Here is a 14,570-nt window from a genome sequence, read left to right as displayed (position 1 = left end):
GAGAAGGAGGAAGGAGTCTGCTTCCAACCCGTGGCGCTCAATAGTTTTCAGCTCTCTTCCAGAGCTGAACAGAGGAGCTCTCAACACTCCACCCTCCTAAATTTCGCTGCATACACACTTTGTGCCTGTTTAGTTTAGATTAGAAGGTGTTTGGTGTTGGTTTTTATCATCGTAATCTTTAGGTTCTACGATTCCGCTTCGAGAAGGAGCGATGAAACAATTTCCTGTTTTCAATGTTTATTTTCAGTTTACTTTTGATGTTGTCGACTCTTGATTTGATTCAGTAAATTTAGAGTTATTGTTTCAATTCTAGTTGATACGTCTTGTTACCATGCATGATATTTCTGATTTGCTTTTGATTTTCGGTTTATGATGCAATCTCTTAGCTCAAGTGTGTTGTTTCATTTTGAGTTGGTCAGATCTGAGTTTTCAGTTTAAGTTTCAGTCTAGTTACCAAGAAATTATGGATAAGTTGTCGTAAGATGTTTAGATCTAAAAGATGCGTTTTTAATTCTGCATGACTATGGGTTAGTTTCTTGTTTACGTAGATGTAGTTTAGTTCTTAGGAGTAGATTTAAGTTTACAAGTTGTTATGATGCTCCGTTGTTCGTAATTGTTCAGATCTACTTTTACTCTGCTTTTCATGTTGATTTTGTGAAGAAGATGAAGTTGTTTGAAAAGTTTTACTTTATCGTACGCTTTGAAGGAGACTAACAGTCGTCCACTTTATTTTGTTTGTCCATTTCAGGAAAGTTTCAATATGAGTTGATCAAGTAGAATTTAGTTAAGTTTAGCAAGTTGATCAGTTTAGTTAGTTTAGTTTTCTCAAGTCTAGTAGTTCAATTTAACCCACCCCTGAAAAGCGTGGTCATAACCATTCCCATTTCGTGGCCGCAAACAAATGTAAAACACATCATCTCTGTGGGATCGATCCTTACTTCTATGTACTAGTTAATAGTATTGTGAGTTAAGGTTTTGAAAACACACGTTTGAACTCTTCTATTCATCTCACTCAAGGCAAATTAAGTCAAGTTGATCAGTCTGAATCTACACCGGAGCCACTCACCTGTGTTCTCAGGTAGAAGGCGTACAATTGGCCAGCCGGATCAGTTTGACAATCCAACTTGAGCAAGCCATAACGATAAACAAAAAGATGAGAACGAAGGAGAGCGAAATCGCAGGAGTTTTTCAATGGTCAAAAGACTTTCCCATTCTAGAAGCTTTGCTTTACTGATCAAAACCAATTCCAGAATTCAAATATTATACGGAGTACTACAATTTATGTTTTATTTTATAACTAGAAGAGAACATTTTACTTGTTACTTATTGAATATAAATCAACAATCAAATTAACAAATATCATTAAAACAAATAATCAATGTTATTAATGGTGTTTCTCCTTATGACGATGTATCATAAAAATTTGATTTAATAGATTAATCTCAGAGTAAAATGGCAGTGTTGATAATTTTCAAGCATCTCTTCAACGGATTGAGGAAAACACAATTAACTCAAAGCTCAAGTTTCAATGTAACAATTTAATGTAAGTTGACAACAGAGACAAAGAGGAAGAAACTCTATTAAAATTCACTAACGTGATCTTGATGCAGCTCGCTTCAATTCTTCAGGTGTTGAAGGAAACAGTTCCACATATCTTGATCCAATCATCATCTTGTCCTTAGACATGGCTTTCCTTGCCTCTTCGACCGAACCAAGCTCCACATACGCCTCCCCAGTTGCTTTCCCGTCTGATCGGCAGACAATGTGAATCTTCTCCTCCTTCACACTGACCGTGTCTTCGAAGAATTTCAAGATCTCCACCTTTTTCACAGAGTAAGGAAGACCACGCATCTTCAAGATCTCTGTATGCTCCATCCTCTCCTTCTCGGGAGACCTCTTGCGTCGGACAGGTGGTGGAGAACCACGGTGGTCAACACTGCCATAAGATCCTTCTTTAACCTCGGATGCTATTGCGTGGTAATAGTCCTGCTTCTTGCACCTAAATACCTCCACATATCGTCTTCCCATGTTTTGCCGGTCCCTCCGGAGAGCAAGATCAGCCTGCATAGGCCCTGCAAAGAGAACAAATGCCTCCCCAGAAAATCTCCCTTCCTTGTTCACCAAGAAGACATCCACAATATCAAGTCCAGCAAAGAACTTGAAGATGTCCACATCGGTGCAGTTGAACGGGAGGCCCCTCAGACGAACCACAGGAAAAGTGGAAGAAGGCGGATAACTGGTGTCGTAGCCTTGTGTTTGGTAACTGCTTGAACCACCGCTGCTCCTCACTGCGAAGTAGGGACCCGATTCCATCATTCTTGGTCTCTTTGAGCCGATCTCGTACCCGTCCGACACCCCCCCGCTCCCAAACATTGCCCTTCAATTATCCAATACCCAAGGAAGGAAAAACCCCCCACTCAACCTCGTTAATAAAAGCCAATCCCAACCCATCTAGTTTTTCTTTTGCATCTCAAGCTCTTAAAGAATAACGATAACTCATGAACCCAGTCGCAGAAATAGATATTATTGATATTGAAAAGCAAGGATTTCAGTTAAACACGCATGATAGCAATAATTCACCAAGCAAACCACCAGTTCAGATAAATGCATCTTACCTAGCTAAAGGAAGCACTTGGAAACACATCTTTAGCATATTCACATCGATAAAAATCAATCAAAGACAGCAGTGCAATGGGATTTAGAAAATCAATAGGTACTAAACAAATACAACTAAAAAGAAAGCCCTAAAACCCAATTTCTTTTGTATCAAGATTCTGGTGCATGAAACGAGTTCTTCACGTGTGCATGGAAGTAAAGGAAAATGACACGTGGCATGAAGAAGAGTTAGCTCAGTTAGTTGATTATAACTGCAAGTTAGTTACGGTTAAGTGAGAGTTAGTTACGAGAGTTCATCTATATAAGATGAACTCTCCTCATTTGTAAGCTCAATTCTCAGAATATCAATGAAATTTACTCTTTCTTCCTTCTATTCTCCTTCTCGTGGTTCAGTTCAAGTAGGTGCAATTCCGGTCGTTGTTCCGATTCCCGGCGACCCCGATTCCGCACCAAATGGTATCAGACTTCACGATCCATCGCCTGTGATGGTGGAAACCCGCTCCGGCGATCTGCGCCGACTGAAGGAGCGCTTCACGACCGCCATAGCTGCGTTCTCTGATTCTGATGGCGCTCGCGATTCTACTGAGTTCTCCAATATCGCCGATTCTGATCGTCGGCAGGAGGAGATCGACGCTCGCGATCAGACTATGAAGATGTCGATCCAACATCCATCGGCAGATCTGTTGCGGTTGGAGGACACATTTCGCAAAGCTATGGGCGATTTGTTCTCGAGGCTCGACGAGTCCAAGCGGAGGCTCGACGAGTCCAATCGGAGGCGTGATCAAGCTGATCGCACTTACGATCAAACCTTGAAGGAGCTACGGCAACAATCGAAGGCTCGAACCTTGAATGCTGCTGTTTCGACCGTATCTAAGGTTGATTCAAGCAGGGAGCTGCGTGAGGACCTCCTCGCCATCCAGATGCAGCAGAACGAGATTACGTCTCGCTTTGTTCCGGCGACGAATGGCGATCCGATGACTGAACTATTGGCCCTCAAACAAACAGGTTCGTTTGCCGATTATCGCGATCGTTTTGAATGGCTGTTTGGTCGTGTGTCCCTCCCTGAATCCTATGCTATTAATCATTTCATAAATGGCTTAAAACCAATTGATCAAAAAGCGGTGCGCATGTTTATGCCTCAAACATTGGTGCATGCGTATGCTCTGGCTCGATTGCAGGATCTATGTACTTCCCCTCGGGAGGGGAATTCTCAGGGTTCTAGTTCTAAAAGGTTTGTGGCGGTTGATTCAGAGCCTTCTTACCCTACTACACCATTATTTCCCACCCCTTCTATGCCGGAGGTAACACCGAGGAGACTACTAACGGAGGACGGAATGGATGATAAGAGAGCTCGCGGGGTGTGTCGTTGTGATGAGAAGCAACTGTACTTGTTAGGAATTGATGCTGGGTTGATGAATCTGGAATTTGATGAGGACAGGAGTTTAGGAAATGAAGTGTGTGTGGAGAAGAATGGAGGAAACGATCTGGCTAAGCGTGCTATAGCTGCTGATATTAGTGGTGTTGCTAGCTCTAGTTCTAAGAAGGTAACTAATGATGTTGTTCAAGACTTCGAAATGAAATTGGAAGAGAACCGAGATGGTTCGGTTGAAGTCTCGGGAGTTACTGATGTGGAAGAGACCGAGAGCAAAGATGAAGGGCAGGTAGATTCGAGTGATAAACAAAATGTGTCTATTGATCTAGAAGTGGCATCCGTAGCTAAAGTGGAGGACAATGATGGACATCAATCAAACTTGAAGGAAGTAGAGGTGGCCAAGATTGGTGAGGAACATCATTCTACCGTGGAGGCTAAAATAGAGCTGAATGAGAATAGGGTTGCAGAAAATGAGCAAGCTCTCTCTGTTGCGGCCTCCATCGCCTTGCTGCAGAACAAGGCTGACATTTCATTCAATTCGTCCCTGCTCCAGGATGAAGACATTATAAATGCAATTGAAGATAATGGTTTTGGGGCTGAAATTCTACCAGATCAAATTGCTACGCAATCGAATCCACGACGGACCTTAATAGGTCAGTTTACTATAGGAGGAATGGCATGTGCTGAAGAGGGAATTTCTGATGAGCTAGAGCCATGGACAGCTGAGCAATCCTCAAGGATTCCTGAATTTAACAAGGACGTGTCACTGATGTCACGAGGAATGGTCATAATTGATGGAGTTGAGGCACCCAAAAACACCCCGAGCAGCAATCGGGATGTGGATGTGTATGCGAGTAGAAACTTGAAGGAGCTGCGGGATGGTTTCGTTGCTATGAAAGTCCAAAACTCTAAGTTGATGGTGAAGCTTATGGCTGATAATGGAGGATTCTCATTCTCCTCCTCACCCGCACCTGCCTTCGGAATCACATCGCCTGCTGTTGGCGCCGCCTCCGGAGCCTCATTTGGCTTTGGCACTGCAACGACCTCTTCCTCGACACCTTCTTCTGGCTTTGCTTCCAACCCTAGCTCCGCCTCCTCCGCACCTTCATTTAGTTTTGGATCGGGAGCTGCGTCGTCTGGCTCATCTCTGTTCGGCGGTTCCTCGCTCTTCTGCTCATCCTCTTCCGCCGCGGCCACTGGCTCCAACAATTTTGGATCAGCTCCGAGTTCTGGCGTTTTCGGATTCTCGTCTGCAGGCACAGGCCAAACAGCTAATGCATTTGGTTCGTCGACTCCCACCTCGACTCCAACCCCCTGCCTATTTGGTAATACTTCTTCTTCCGCGAGCAATACCGGCTCTATTTTTGAGTCAGGGGCTAGTACAACGCCCCATCCCTTTGGATCAACTACGGCCTCCAGCGCCCCGGCATTTGGGTCGGGCCTGGCACTGAACTCAGGGCTATTTGGCTCGTCGACATCGGCTTCATCCACTGCCACTGCCACTGCCACTACCGGCCCACAATTTAGGGTAAGTTCTGCGCCTCCAGGCTTATTTGGATCCTCAGCTCCACATAAGATTGAAGAACCGAAGCATCGCACGGAGCGCGTCTTTCAGGTTTTCAGAGGAACGTTTCAACCTTTTGTTGAAGGAAATATACAGATACCAAACCTTGAGGACAAGGTTATTTGAAGGAGGGGAGATTTGGTGCATGAAACGAGTTCTTCACGTGTGCATGGAAGTAAAGGAAAATGACACGTGGCATGAAGAAGAGTTAGCTCAGTTAGTTGATTATAACTGCAAGTTAGTTACGGTTAAGTGAGAGTTAGTTACGAGAGTTCATCTATATAAGATGAACTCTCCTCATTTGTAAGCTCAATTCTCAGAATATCAATGAAATTTACTCTTTCTTCCTTCTATTCTCCTTCTCGTGGTTCAGTTCAAGTAGGTGCAATTCCGGTCGTTGTTCCGATTCCCGGCGACCCCGATTCCGCACCAGATTCAAACCAGTAACAAAGCAATATTTTTCTCATACCATTAAAAAGCAGAACCCAAATTCACCAGAATCGAAAAAAAAACCTTGCATCTATAAAAAGGAAAAAAATTACTATTTCGTACTAAAAGTCAATTCAATTCAATCATAAATCAACAAAATCAAAAGAAAAACTAATCCTTTTTCACCGCGGAAACACCCAGAAAATATAAATTCTAATCAGTCGCATATAAATCAATAGATAGGCATTCGTTTAAACAAATAATTTCAAAATTGACAAGGTCCATACCCCCTGTGGCCGTACATGGCAGCGGCGAACACAGAATCCAATACGGTGTGGTGAAGAGTAGAAAGGTCGGATCAAAGAGAGTCCTTTTATTCTCCACGAGAGGAAGTGAGCGGAAATTATAAACCCTAGCCGGAAATATAAATCTACCAATTCGGCTTTGGAAATTTATTACCCTCAAACTTTGACCCAATATTTTGGAAAGCACAAGTTGTAAAAAAAAATTATATTTTCTCGCAATTTAATAAAAATTATGTAGTGTAATATTTTTGCAATTTTCAAATAATAGAAATTTTTAATTTCTATTGTAATATATTATTAATTGGTACACACGTATTTCAAATTGATGACATAATTAACTTACGAAAAATAGTCTTATTTTGCTATTTGGGAATGTCCACAAAAGATATTTCCAATTCTAAATAAAATGTACTCTTTCCACTTTATCTCCTCATTTCCATATTTTACCTACATTTTCCTCATATTTCTTACTTTACATACTTTATCATATTTTCTTTTACTTTACAAATTTCTTATTAAAACCCGTGTCGTTCACAAATGAGACTACTTTTTGTGAACAAAGAGAGTATTTGCTAATGGAGAGTGTTATATTGCTAACTCAATACTTAATTGATAACTACAACTAAATAATAGAAATTAGATATTCAAATTAAGGGTCTAGATCATTAGCCCCGGAATGTCAATACGATCAACAAAAAACGTCAATAAGGGTATTAATGTCAATTTATAACAAATTAGTTGTAACTAACTTTTAAAAAATATCACATAACTTTAAAATGCATATAACTTTCTCGATTTGAATTATTTTTTCGCACAACATATATCAAATTAAAGATTATTTCATAAGGATTCTAACGAGATCTCACGTGCATATGTTTTGATGTCAAAATTTGAAAAAAGTTTCGAAATTTTTTAATTTTTTTGTACAACAAAAAATGTCAACATGATATATAAAATATGTCAATATAATAGATGTAGCAGTGTGTTAACATTCTCAAAGCATTGTGTAATATTTTCGAAACACTATATTGACATTTTCATCCAAAACCCTAATTTGGTAGTTTTTTTTATCTTTTTTGATTTAATTAATAAAAATGAAAATTACACTTGACAAATTGTAGACCACAAGTTTTCTAAAATCATATGGTCTTAAATTAGTTGTAGTCAGCAACTAAATGATAAATTAGCAAACGATCACTCCTCATTTGCTAATTGTGTTATAAAAATGATAAAATGGTGTTAATCTTGTTGAATTTTGTAGATATCACATTAAATACAATTTCATTCAAATTAGATTTTTATTAAAATTGAAAAATAAACAGATTAAAATTTGATCAAATTTTATAATTTTTCGACAATTTACTTCTGGAAATTTGACGAATAATTACCGATAGTGTATTTTCTAAAGTATATATATACCTTTTTCAATTTGTTCATGATTGGCGGATCCAATTCAATACAAAGGTGTACAACTGTACCCCAAATACAAATCCAATCAGTGGCGCAGTGGTGAAAGTACCCTTGTGCAGTGTTTGAGATCCCGGTATCCTGGCGGTAGCATTATATTTTTAGTATGCATAGATTTATTCTTACTGATTAAGCTTAATTATTTTCAGCATTTTATTTATCCTTTAATGGATTATGTTTTTTAAACTACTTTAAGCGCTTATTTCCATATTATAATTACACTATTTAACTTTTTTAGCCTTTTCTACTTCTAATACATTTAGTTTTTTCCTGTTTACATTTTTTAATTTTCTTCTATTACATTTAACTTTTTTTTAATCTCATTTCTTACTGTTCTTTCACTTCTTTCTCCATTATTTTAACTTAATGCATTAAAATTTTTTATCTTTTCAGTTCCTAATTCATTTAAAAAATTAAAATGTATTATTTTTATTTTTAAAACAATAAAAACTTCTAAAATTGAAATAAATTATCTTATAATATAAATCTAAGATCCGTACTTAGTGAAAGCTATCCAAGTAATAATACTAAAAAGTAGTAACTCATTTATTTCTATTATAAAATCTCTTAATTATAAAATGATTATGATTATGAAAATGTATTAAAGAGAAAATAAAAAATTAGTCTGAAATGTAAAAATCCAACTCACTATAATTATTTATCGTACCCCAAACCAAAACTCTTGGATCCGCCACTGATGATTAGTGAATTCATTTGAAATAACGTAATAAATGAAACTATTTAATTATGATGTAAATCCCTTCACTTGGTTTTATTAACATCTTTAAATTTGGAGTAATGTATACAATGAAGAATTTCGTATGGATTAATTATGTCTGGGCATAAAAATTCATTAGTATTTAATAATAAGGTCATCCGCAACGCTGTCACTTATCCGTCCCTTAAATTACTATTCATGGGCCCCAATGTACTTTTTTACTCCATCTCTTAATTAAGGAACGAAACCTGCAACCCTCTGTCCCTTAACCGTCCCTTAACCGCCCTTAAATTACAATTCATTCAATTTCATTTTTTATTTTTATTTCCAAGCAAATTCAATTAAAAAAAACACTTCATTAAAAATAAAATAAAATTACAATATAAAATAAAAATACAACTTAAAATTAAAAAAAACACTTAATTAAAATCCTAAAAAATAAAAATGACATAATTTAAAATACAATTTTAAAGAAAATAAAAAAAAACTACTCCGCTGGCGAATCATCCTCCGAAGGCGGTGGAGGTGCACTGAAGCCATGAGGAGGCGGAATGCAAAGTTATGCTGCCATAAACGCAATTCCGTTAAGATAGGCTTGGTATTGGGGAGGCGTCATGCGGGAAATGTCCGCCATTGTGGCGGTCATGTACATGGACATAAGGGAGTTCGAGGGTCCCCCCGAGCCAGCCTGGCTTGATTTGGCTCGGCCCTCCTCCCTCTAGCCGCCTTCGCCGCATTTCTCCCTTGCGGCCGACGGCGCCCACGGGAGGACCCCCCGGCATCGTCTGCCGGGGCCTCAACCTCCTGCGAGGCAAACTCGTGTGGGGCGCTGCCCGAACCGCCCTCACTAGACGAGTATTGGCCACCCTCCGTGTGCTTCGTGCGCTTCGAGGTCGAGCTCGAGCTGGACCGGACACCGCCGACCCACCTTTTCTCGTCTTTGACGACCTCCCAAATATCGACATATTTGAATTGTTTGCCGGTGTAGTCGAAGTAGACTCGCAAATCCGACCTCAGAATGTCAGCTCCCGTGGCTCCGCTTTCGTAATGAGCCGCTTCATTCTTATGGATGACGCAAAATCTTTTGACCTCTCTGTCGATTCGGTCAAAGTGAGCGCGGAGCATCTTATATGTGCGGCGGCGGGACCCCTTCGGCTTAATCTCGTGGTAGGCCTTTGTAGCACCTGGGAAAATTTTTGACTTTTTTTTATTTGATGGCTTATTTTCGTTTCATTAATGTGGATGTTGATTTGGAAATGCATTTTTGGAAATTGATTTCTATGAGGTTGTGTTAACGATGTGAAATTAATGGTTGAGAGTTATGTGGAATAATATGATATGTTTTCCAATGGGCGGGATTTAATTAAATAGGATCATGCATATTTGTGCCAGTTACCTTATTCAAATTCTTTTCGGCATTTCTATTTATTGGAAGTAATATCTTCTTTCTTGGATTTATTTAATTATTTTGGGATATTTATCCAAATTAAATCCAAAACCAAAATATTCTTATTTATTTTTCCATGATTTTCGAAATCTCCTATTTTTGGGAGAGGAGAAATTAAGTATTCTATAATTGATTTCTTACTTATTTCTTTCCATGAATGAATTGGAATATTCTAGCCAATCTTGCCTTACTTTATTCTATTAAAGATTTGGAAATTTTTCTGGTTGGAGGAACCTTAAACCACACGCCTACTTCTCATTATTTTTGGAGGATTTTACAAATTTCTTTACTCCGTATTATTTTATTCTACTCCGTGAAATACCAAATTAAATCATAAGCTAATTAAATAGCTATGATTTTAAAAAATCCTCCCCTTATTTCTCCCCATAATTCACGCCTCCTTCCCCCCCAAATCTCTCAAATCTTTATTTGATTTATTCTCCCAAATCGTCAATTAATTGTGGGATATATTATTTCCTAACTCTATAAATAAAACCAAAAACCTAACCCTAAACCCATCTCACACGCCCCTCCCCTTGCTCCATCTTCTCCCACACTTGTTTTTCTACTCTACTCAAGATCCTTTCAATTCGCCAAGAGTTTGTTGAAGAATCAAGAGTTATATTCGTTTCTACCGATTGTTTCGTTCAAGAAAGGTACAATCAAACCTCTATTCTTCATTCCTCTCCATCCAAACATTATTTCGACTCCCTCATGCATCTAGTGAGTGTAGGGATTTCAAATCTAAGGATTTAATCGGTGGGGAATTTGTGTTTGCATGAGAACTTTGATGAATATGCGATTTTGAATGAGTTCATGTGAAGTTTGATTTGAATCTTTGGTGAATGATGTGAGTTTATGTGCAAACATGGTTATGAGAACCTTTTTAAGCATGATTGTGTATTATAAGCATGAAAAAATTGTATTTGGATGAATGAAGAAGAAACCCTAAATTCGAATTTGTGAGCCTGAAATTTGTGATGTTCAAACAGCGGTTTCTGATATATAATTGACCTATCAAACGATCGAATTTTGACATGCAATTTTTACTGAATAAACTTCAAGGTGTTTTCTGTGTCTCGTGTAAATTTCAGCCCTTTTTGTCGAAAAATGAATTTTTAATAAATTTTTGAAGTTGACTGCACAATTCTGTCAGAAACTTGTGTTCTCGCCAAGAATGTTTCGTTTTCTGTTTGACTAACTAAATGACCTCCGATTGATGTGATTCTTGAACTAGATGAAAATTTGAAGTGTCTTCTGAGTCGTGTTAAATTTTCATTCTTTTTGGGAATTGGATGAATTTATGGTAAATTTTTCAAATGAACTGCGCAGTTCTGTCAGAAATTGTATGTTCCGACCAGAGAGTTTAATATGTGATATGACTGACTAAATGACGTGATTTCGATGTGAAAGTTTTTATGGATGAACTTGAATGTGTCCTCTGTATTGTGACCAAAATTTAGCTTCATATGAGGTCGGGTGAATTTATAGTGATTTTTACAAAACGGTCGCGCAGTTCTGCCAGTTTTATGCCTTGATAAAAGGATATTTATTTTCAAGTTTAAAAGTATTATATGATGCATGTATATTCAAGGAACGTGTTTAATGATGTGATCGCGTGAGATACGTCGAAATATACTATGGTGTGTTTTTCCATCTTTGTGACGAACGTTGGGTTGGGTAATTTTGAGAGAACGGTGAAAGAAACGATAGGACATGCATGGTAATATGATTATGTGGAAGGCTGACTTGTGTTGTCGTTGATAAGGGTGATTGTATTCGTGAACTCGAGGAGCGAGAGTTGCCATAAGTTGGATTGTGAATTGTTAAGCGAACGAGGTGGGCTTTCTTTTCAAACCTCTTTATTTTTTTCCGAAAATATGATGTGGTGTTATAAGGGTGGTTTAAAGTGTTATGTCATGCCGTGATTGTTTTGATGTTGAGATTTTTGCCTGATGCCTAGTTCGTTTGAGCTTGCTCCGTTAGGCTATAGGGCTATGTTGAGATTGTGCTTGATGCCTAGTTTGTGAGTTCGCTCCATTAGGCTATAGGGCTATGATAAACGAATTCGGGTCTGAGTAGGGCCGCAAACCTTATCAGGCTGTGTACACAGAGGGGATCGTGAGCCGTCCTTGCTAGTCGGCCGGTCTCGTGGGCGAATAGTGTGGCCACACTTTCGTCGCACTATGGTAAGAGGATGTGATTGATTGATTGATGAGAAAGTGGGGAGATTGTTTTGACCGGCCGGTCTGTGAAAAGTGATTTTGTGATACTCGTGATATTTCTTAAATAAACGTAAAAACTCGAGTTCACCGGTATGGATGACATAACTGTTATAAAATGTTTCGGCATGAGCCCATTGAGTACAACAAGTACTCAGCCCTGCATATCCTTTTTCTTTATGTGCAGGTTGAGGGGGTGATGTTGCGGCGGATGTTGAGTGAGCTTTAGGAATTCCCGGATGTGTCGTGTCTTCAAACATGGGCGTCATCCTATGACTCTCCTCTGATACTTGTTTTTCCGCTGCCGTGTTTCGAATCGTTCTTGTTAAAGTTTTTCATTTTGCCCCACACTACTTTTTAACATTATTTACCTTGAGATATTAACCCGCTCCTTAATTGTTTAATCGATTAAAACTCTTCTTTTGAAGCTTTGTTTAAGATGTTGTCTCTCATTGTTTTCCCCTTCTTCTTCCCCGCTCCTTAGTCCCTTCCCTAGTCACGATTTCCCCGTCTTTACTATCCTTAGTGAGGGCGGTCGTGACAGCCTCAGTGACCTTTTCCCAGAAGCACTTCCGGGGTTGTTGATTCCCGACGATGGGATCGTACGAGACGTTGATCCAGGCGTTGTACACCGCCAGCTTTTCTTTAGGGCCGTACGGATGCCGGCCTAGATCCTCCTCCTCCTACTCGTCCGCCTCAGCCACCGCCCTGGAGCTTCCACCGCCTCGGCCTCCTCCACCGCCCCGGCCTTCTTCCGGAGTGGGATCAACGGAATAATCCTCCCGAATCTGCGATAATGCCTGCGAAATACCTCAGGCGGAGGGACGGGCGTATGCATCCACATCAAAATGGGGTGGTTGGTACCCCCCGGCGTCGACGAACCCTGGGTGCCCGGCGTCGACGAACCGGAACCACCACCGAAGACATTGTACATGCCCCCCAAGTCGCCGAACGCGTTGATTTCGAACCCGCCGGAGCCGCCACCGCCAGAGTTTCCGTCGCCGGACATTTTGTGATGAGAGGTTAGATGAAAATTGGAGAGGAAATGAGATGATTTGGGAAGAATAGATGTGTATTAGTGTGTGAAATGAGGATGAATTAGGAGTATTTATAGAGTAAAAAATAAAAAAATTTGAAAAACAGTAATATAACGGTAATATTATCGTTTTTCATTTTGTCATTTTTTTTATTGAATTTGATTTTTTTAAAAAATGAATTATTGCATCAGCGTGACGATGCCCACCCGCGGGCCGGCGAGTGGGCGTCACGCATGGCGCCGGAGCGCGCCACGTTGCCTCGGCGCGTGGCAAGATGTCTCGCCATTCGTCACGGCGGGACGGAACGCGGAACGGGCTGGGGTCGGGCTGGGGACGAGACGGGGCGTTGCAACGCGTCACGCCGCCGTCTCGTCCTTTCGTGACGAAATACGGGCCACCCGCGTGACGCGTTGTGGCCACTCATGTATTACTAAGATCCAGTTTACTTAGTGAAAGCTATCCAAGTAATAATACTAAAAAGTAGTAACTCATTTATTTCTATTATAAAATCTCTTAATTATAAAATGATTATGATTATGAAAATATATTAAAGATAAAATAAAAAATTAGTCTCAAATGTAAAAATCCAACTCACTATAATTATTTATCGTACCCCAAACCAAAACTTCTGGATCGCCACTGATGATTAGTGAATTCATTTGAAATAACGTAATAAATGAAACTATTTAATTATAATGTAAATCCCTTCACTTGGTTTTATTAACATCTTTAAATTTGGAATAATGTATACAATGAAGAATTTCGTATGGAATAATTATGTGTGGGCATAAAAATTCATTAGTATTTAATAATAATGGGTCCAAAATTATATCGATGTAGGCCATATATGATGGGAACCTAGTTTGGAGGATCAAAGTGCGCATACACATGCACACCAAATCCATTTATAGTACTCCACCTGTCCCACAATAAGAGTCATGTTTTGTTATTTCGGTCTGTTCCACAATAAGAGTCATATTTTAATATTACTATAAATGGTAAGTAGGCTCCACATTCCACCAAATTATTCCACTCACATTTTATTATAAAACTAATGTATATAAGTGAGACTCATATTCCGCTAACTTATTCAATCTACTTTTCTTTACATTTCTTAAAACTCTTGTCATAACTAAATAGGACTCCTATTCCAGGACTGAGAGAGTAATATAAAGGAAGACTGTTAGAAATTTGGGCTTCCACATGACTAATTTAATGTGTATGATTATCTTTCAGTTGCTCAATTAAAGTAATTCTATATAGATTAAAGTTTGGGCTAAAAGTGTATTTATTTGTTATGGAAATAGGTGTAGATATCATATGTGATTTTCTATTTGATGAGGGACCGAATAGAAAATAATGGGGTTTATATTTTATATAAATATAAACTAGG

General features: G+C 39.1%; 1 protein-coding gene across 2 annotated transcripts; it reads right to left on the bottom strand.

Annotated features, from left to right (window-relative positions):
• Positions 1-1,491: 1,491 nt before the first annotated feature.
• LOC121767259 (heterogeneous nuclear ribonucleoprotein F-like) lies at positions 1,492-6,411 on the bottom strand. Of its 2 annotated transcripts, none has more exons than XM_042163494.1 (2): positions 6,269-6,411; positions 1,492-2,288 (listed from the first exon to the last, which is right to left on the bottom strand). In XM_042163494.1, the coding sequence occupies exon 2, from the start codon at positions 2,065-2,067 to the stop codon at positions 1,591-1,593; it is 477 nt and encodes a 158-aa protein (XP_042019428.1). In that variant the 5' UTR covers positions 2,068-2,288; positions 6,269-6,411; the 3' UTR covers positions 1,492-1,590. The 2 variants fall into 2 exon arrangements, with proteins under 2 accessions (XP_042019428.1, XP_042019427.1); XM_042163493.1 differs by having other exon boundaries at positions 1,492-2,377; positions 6,269-6,409.
• Positions 6,412-14,570: the final 8,159 nt, after the last annotated feature.

This window comes from Salvia splendens, chromosome 15, assembly GCF_004379255.2.
Source record: "Salvia splendens isolate huo1 chromosome 15, SspV2, whole genome shotgun sequence".
In the NCBI taxonomy this organism is placed as follows: domain Eukaryota; kingdom Viridiplantae; phylum Streptophyta; class Magnoliopsida; order Lamiales; family Lamiaceae; genus Salvia; species Salvia splendens.
This window is presented reverse-complemented; position numbering and strand designations above follow the sequence as displayed.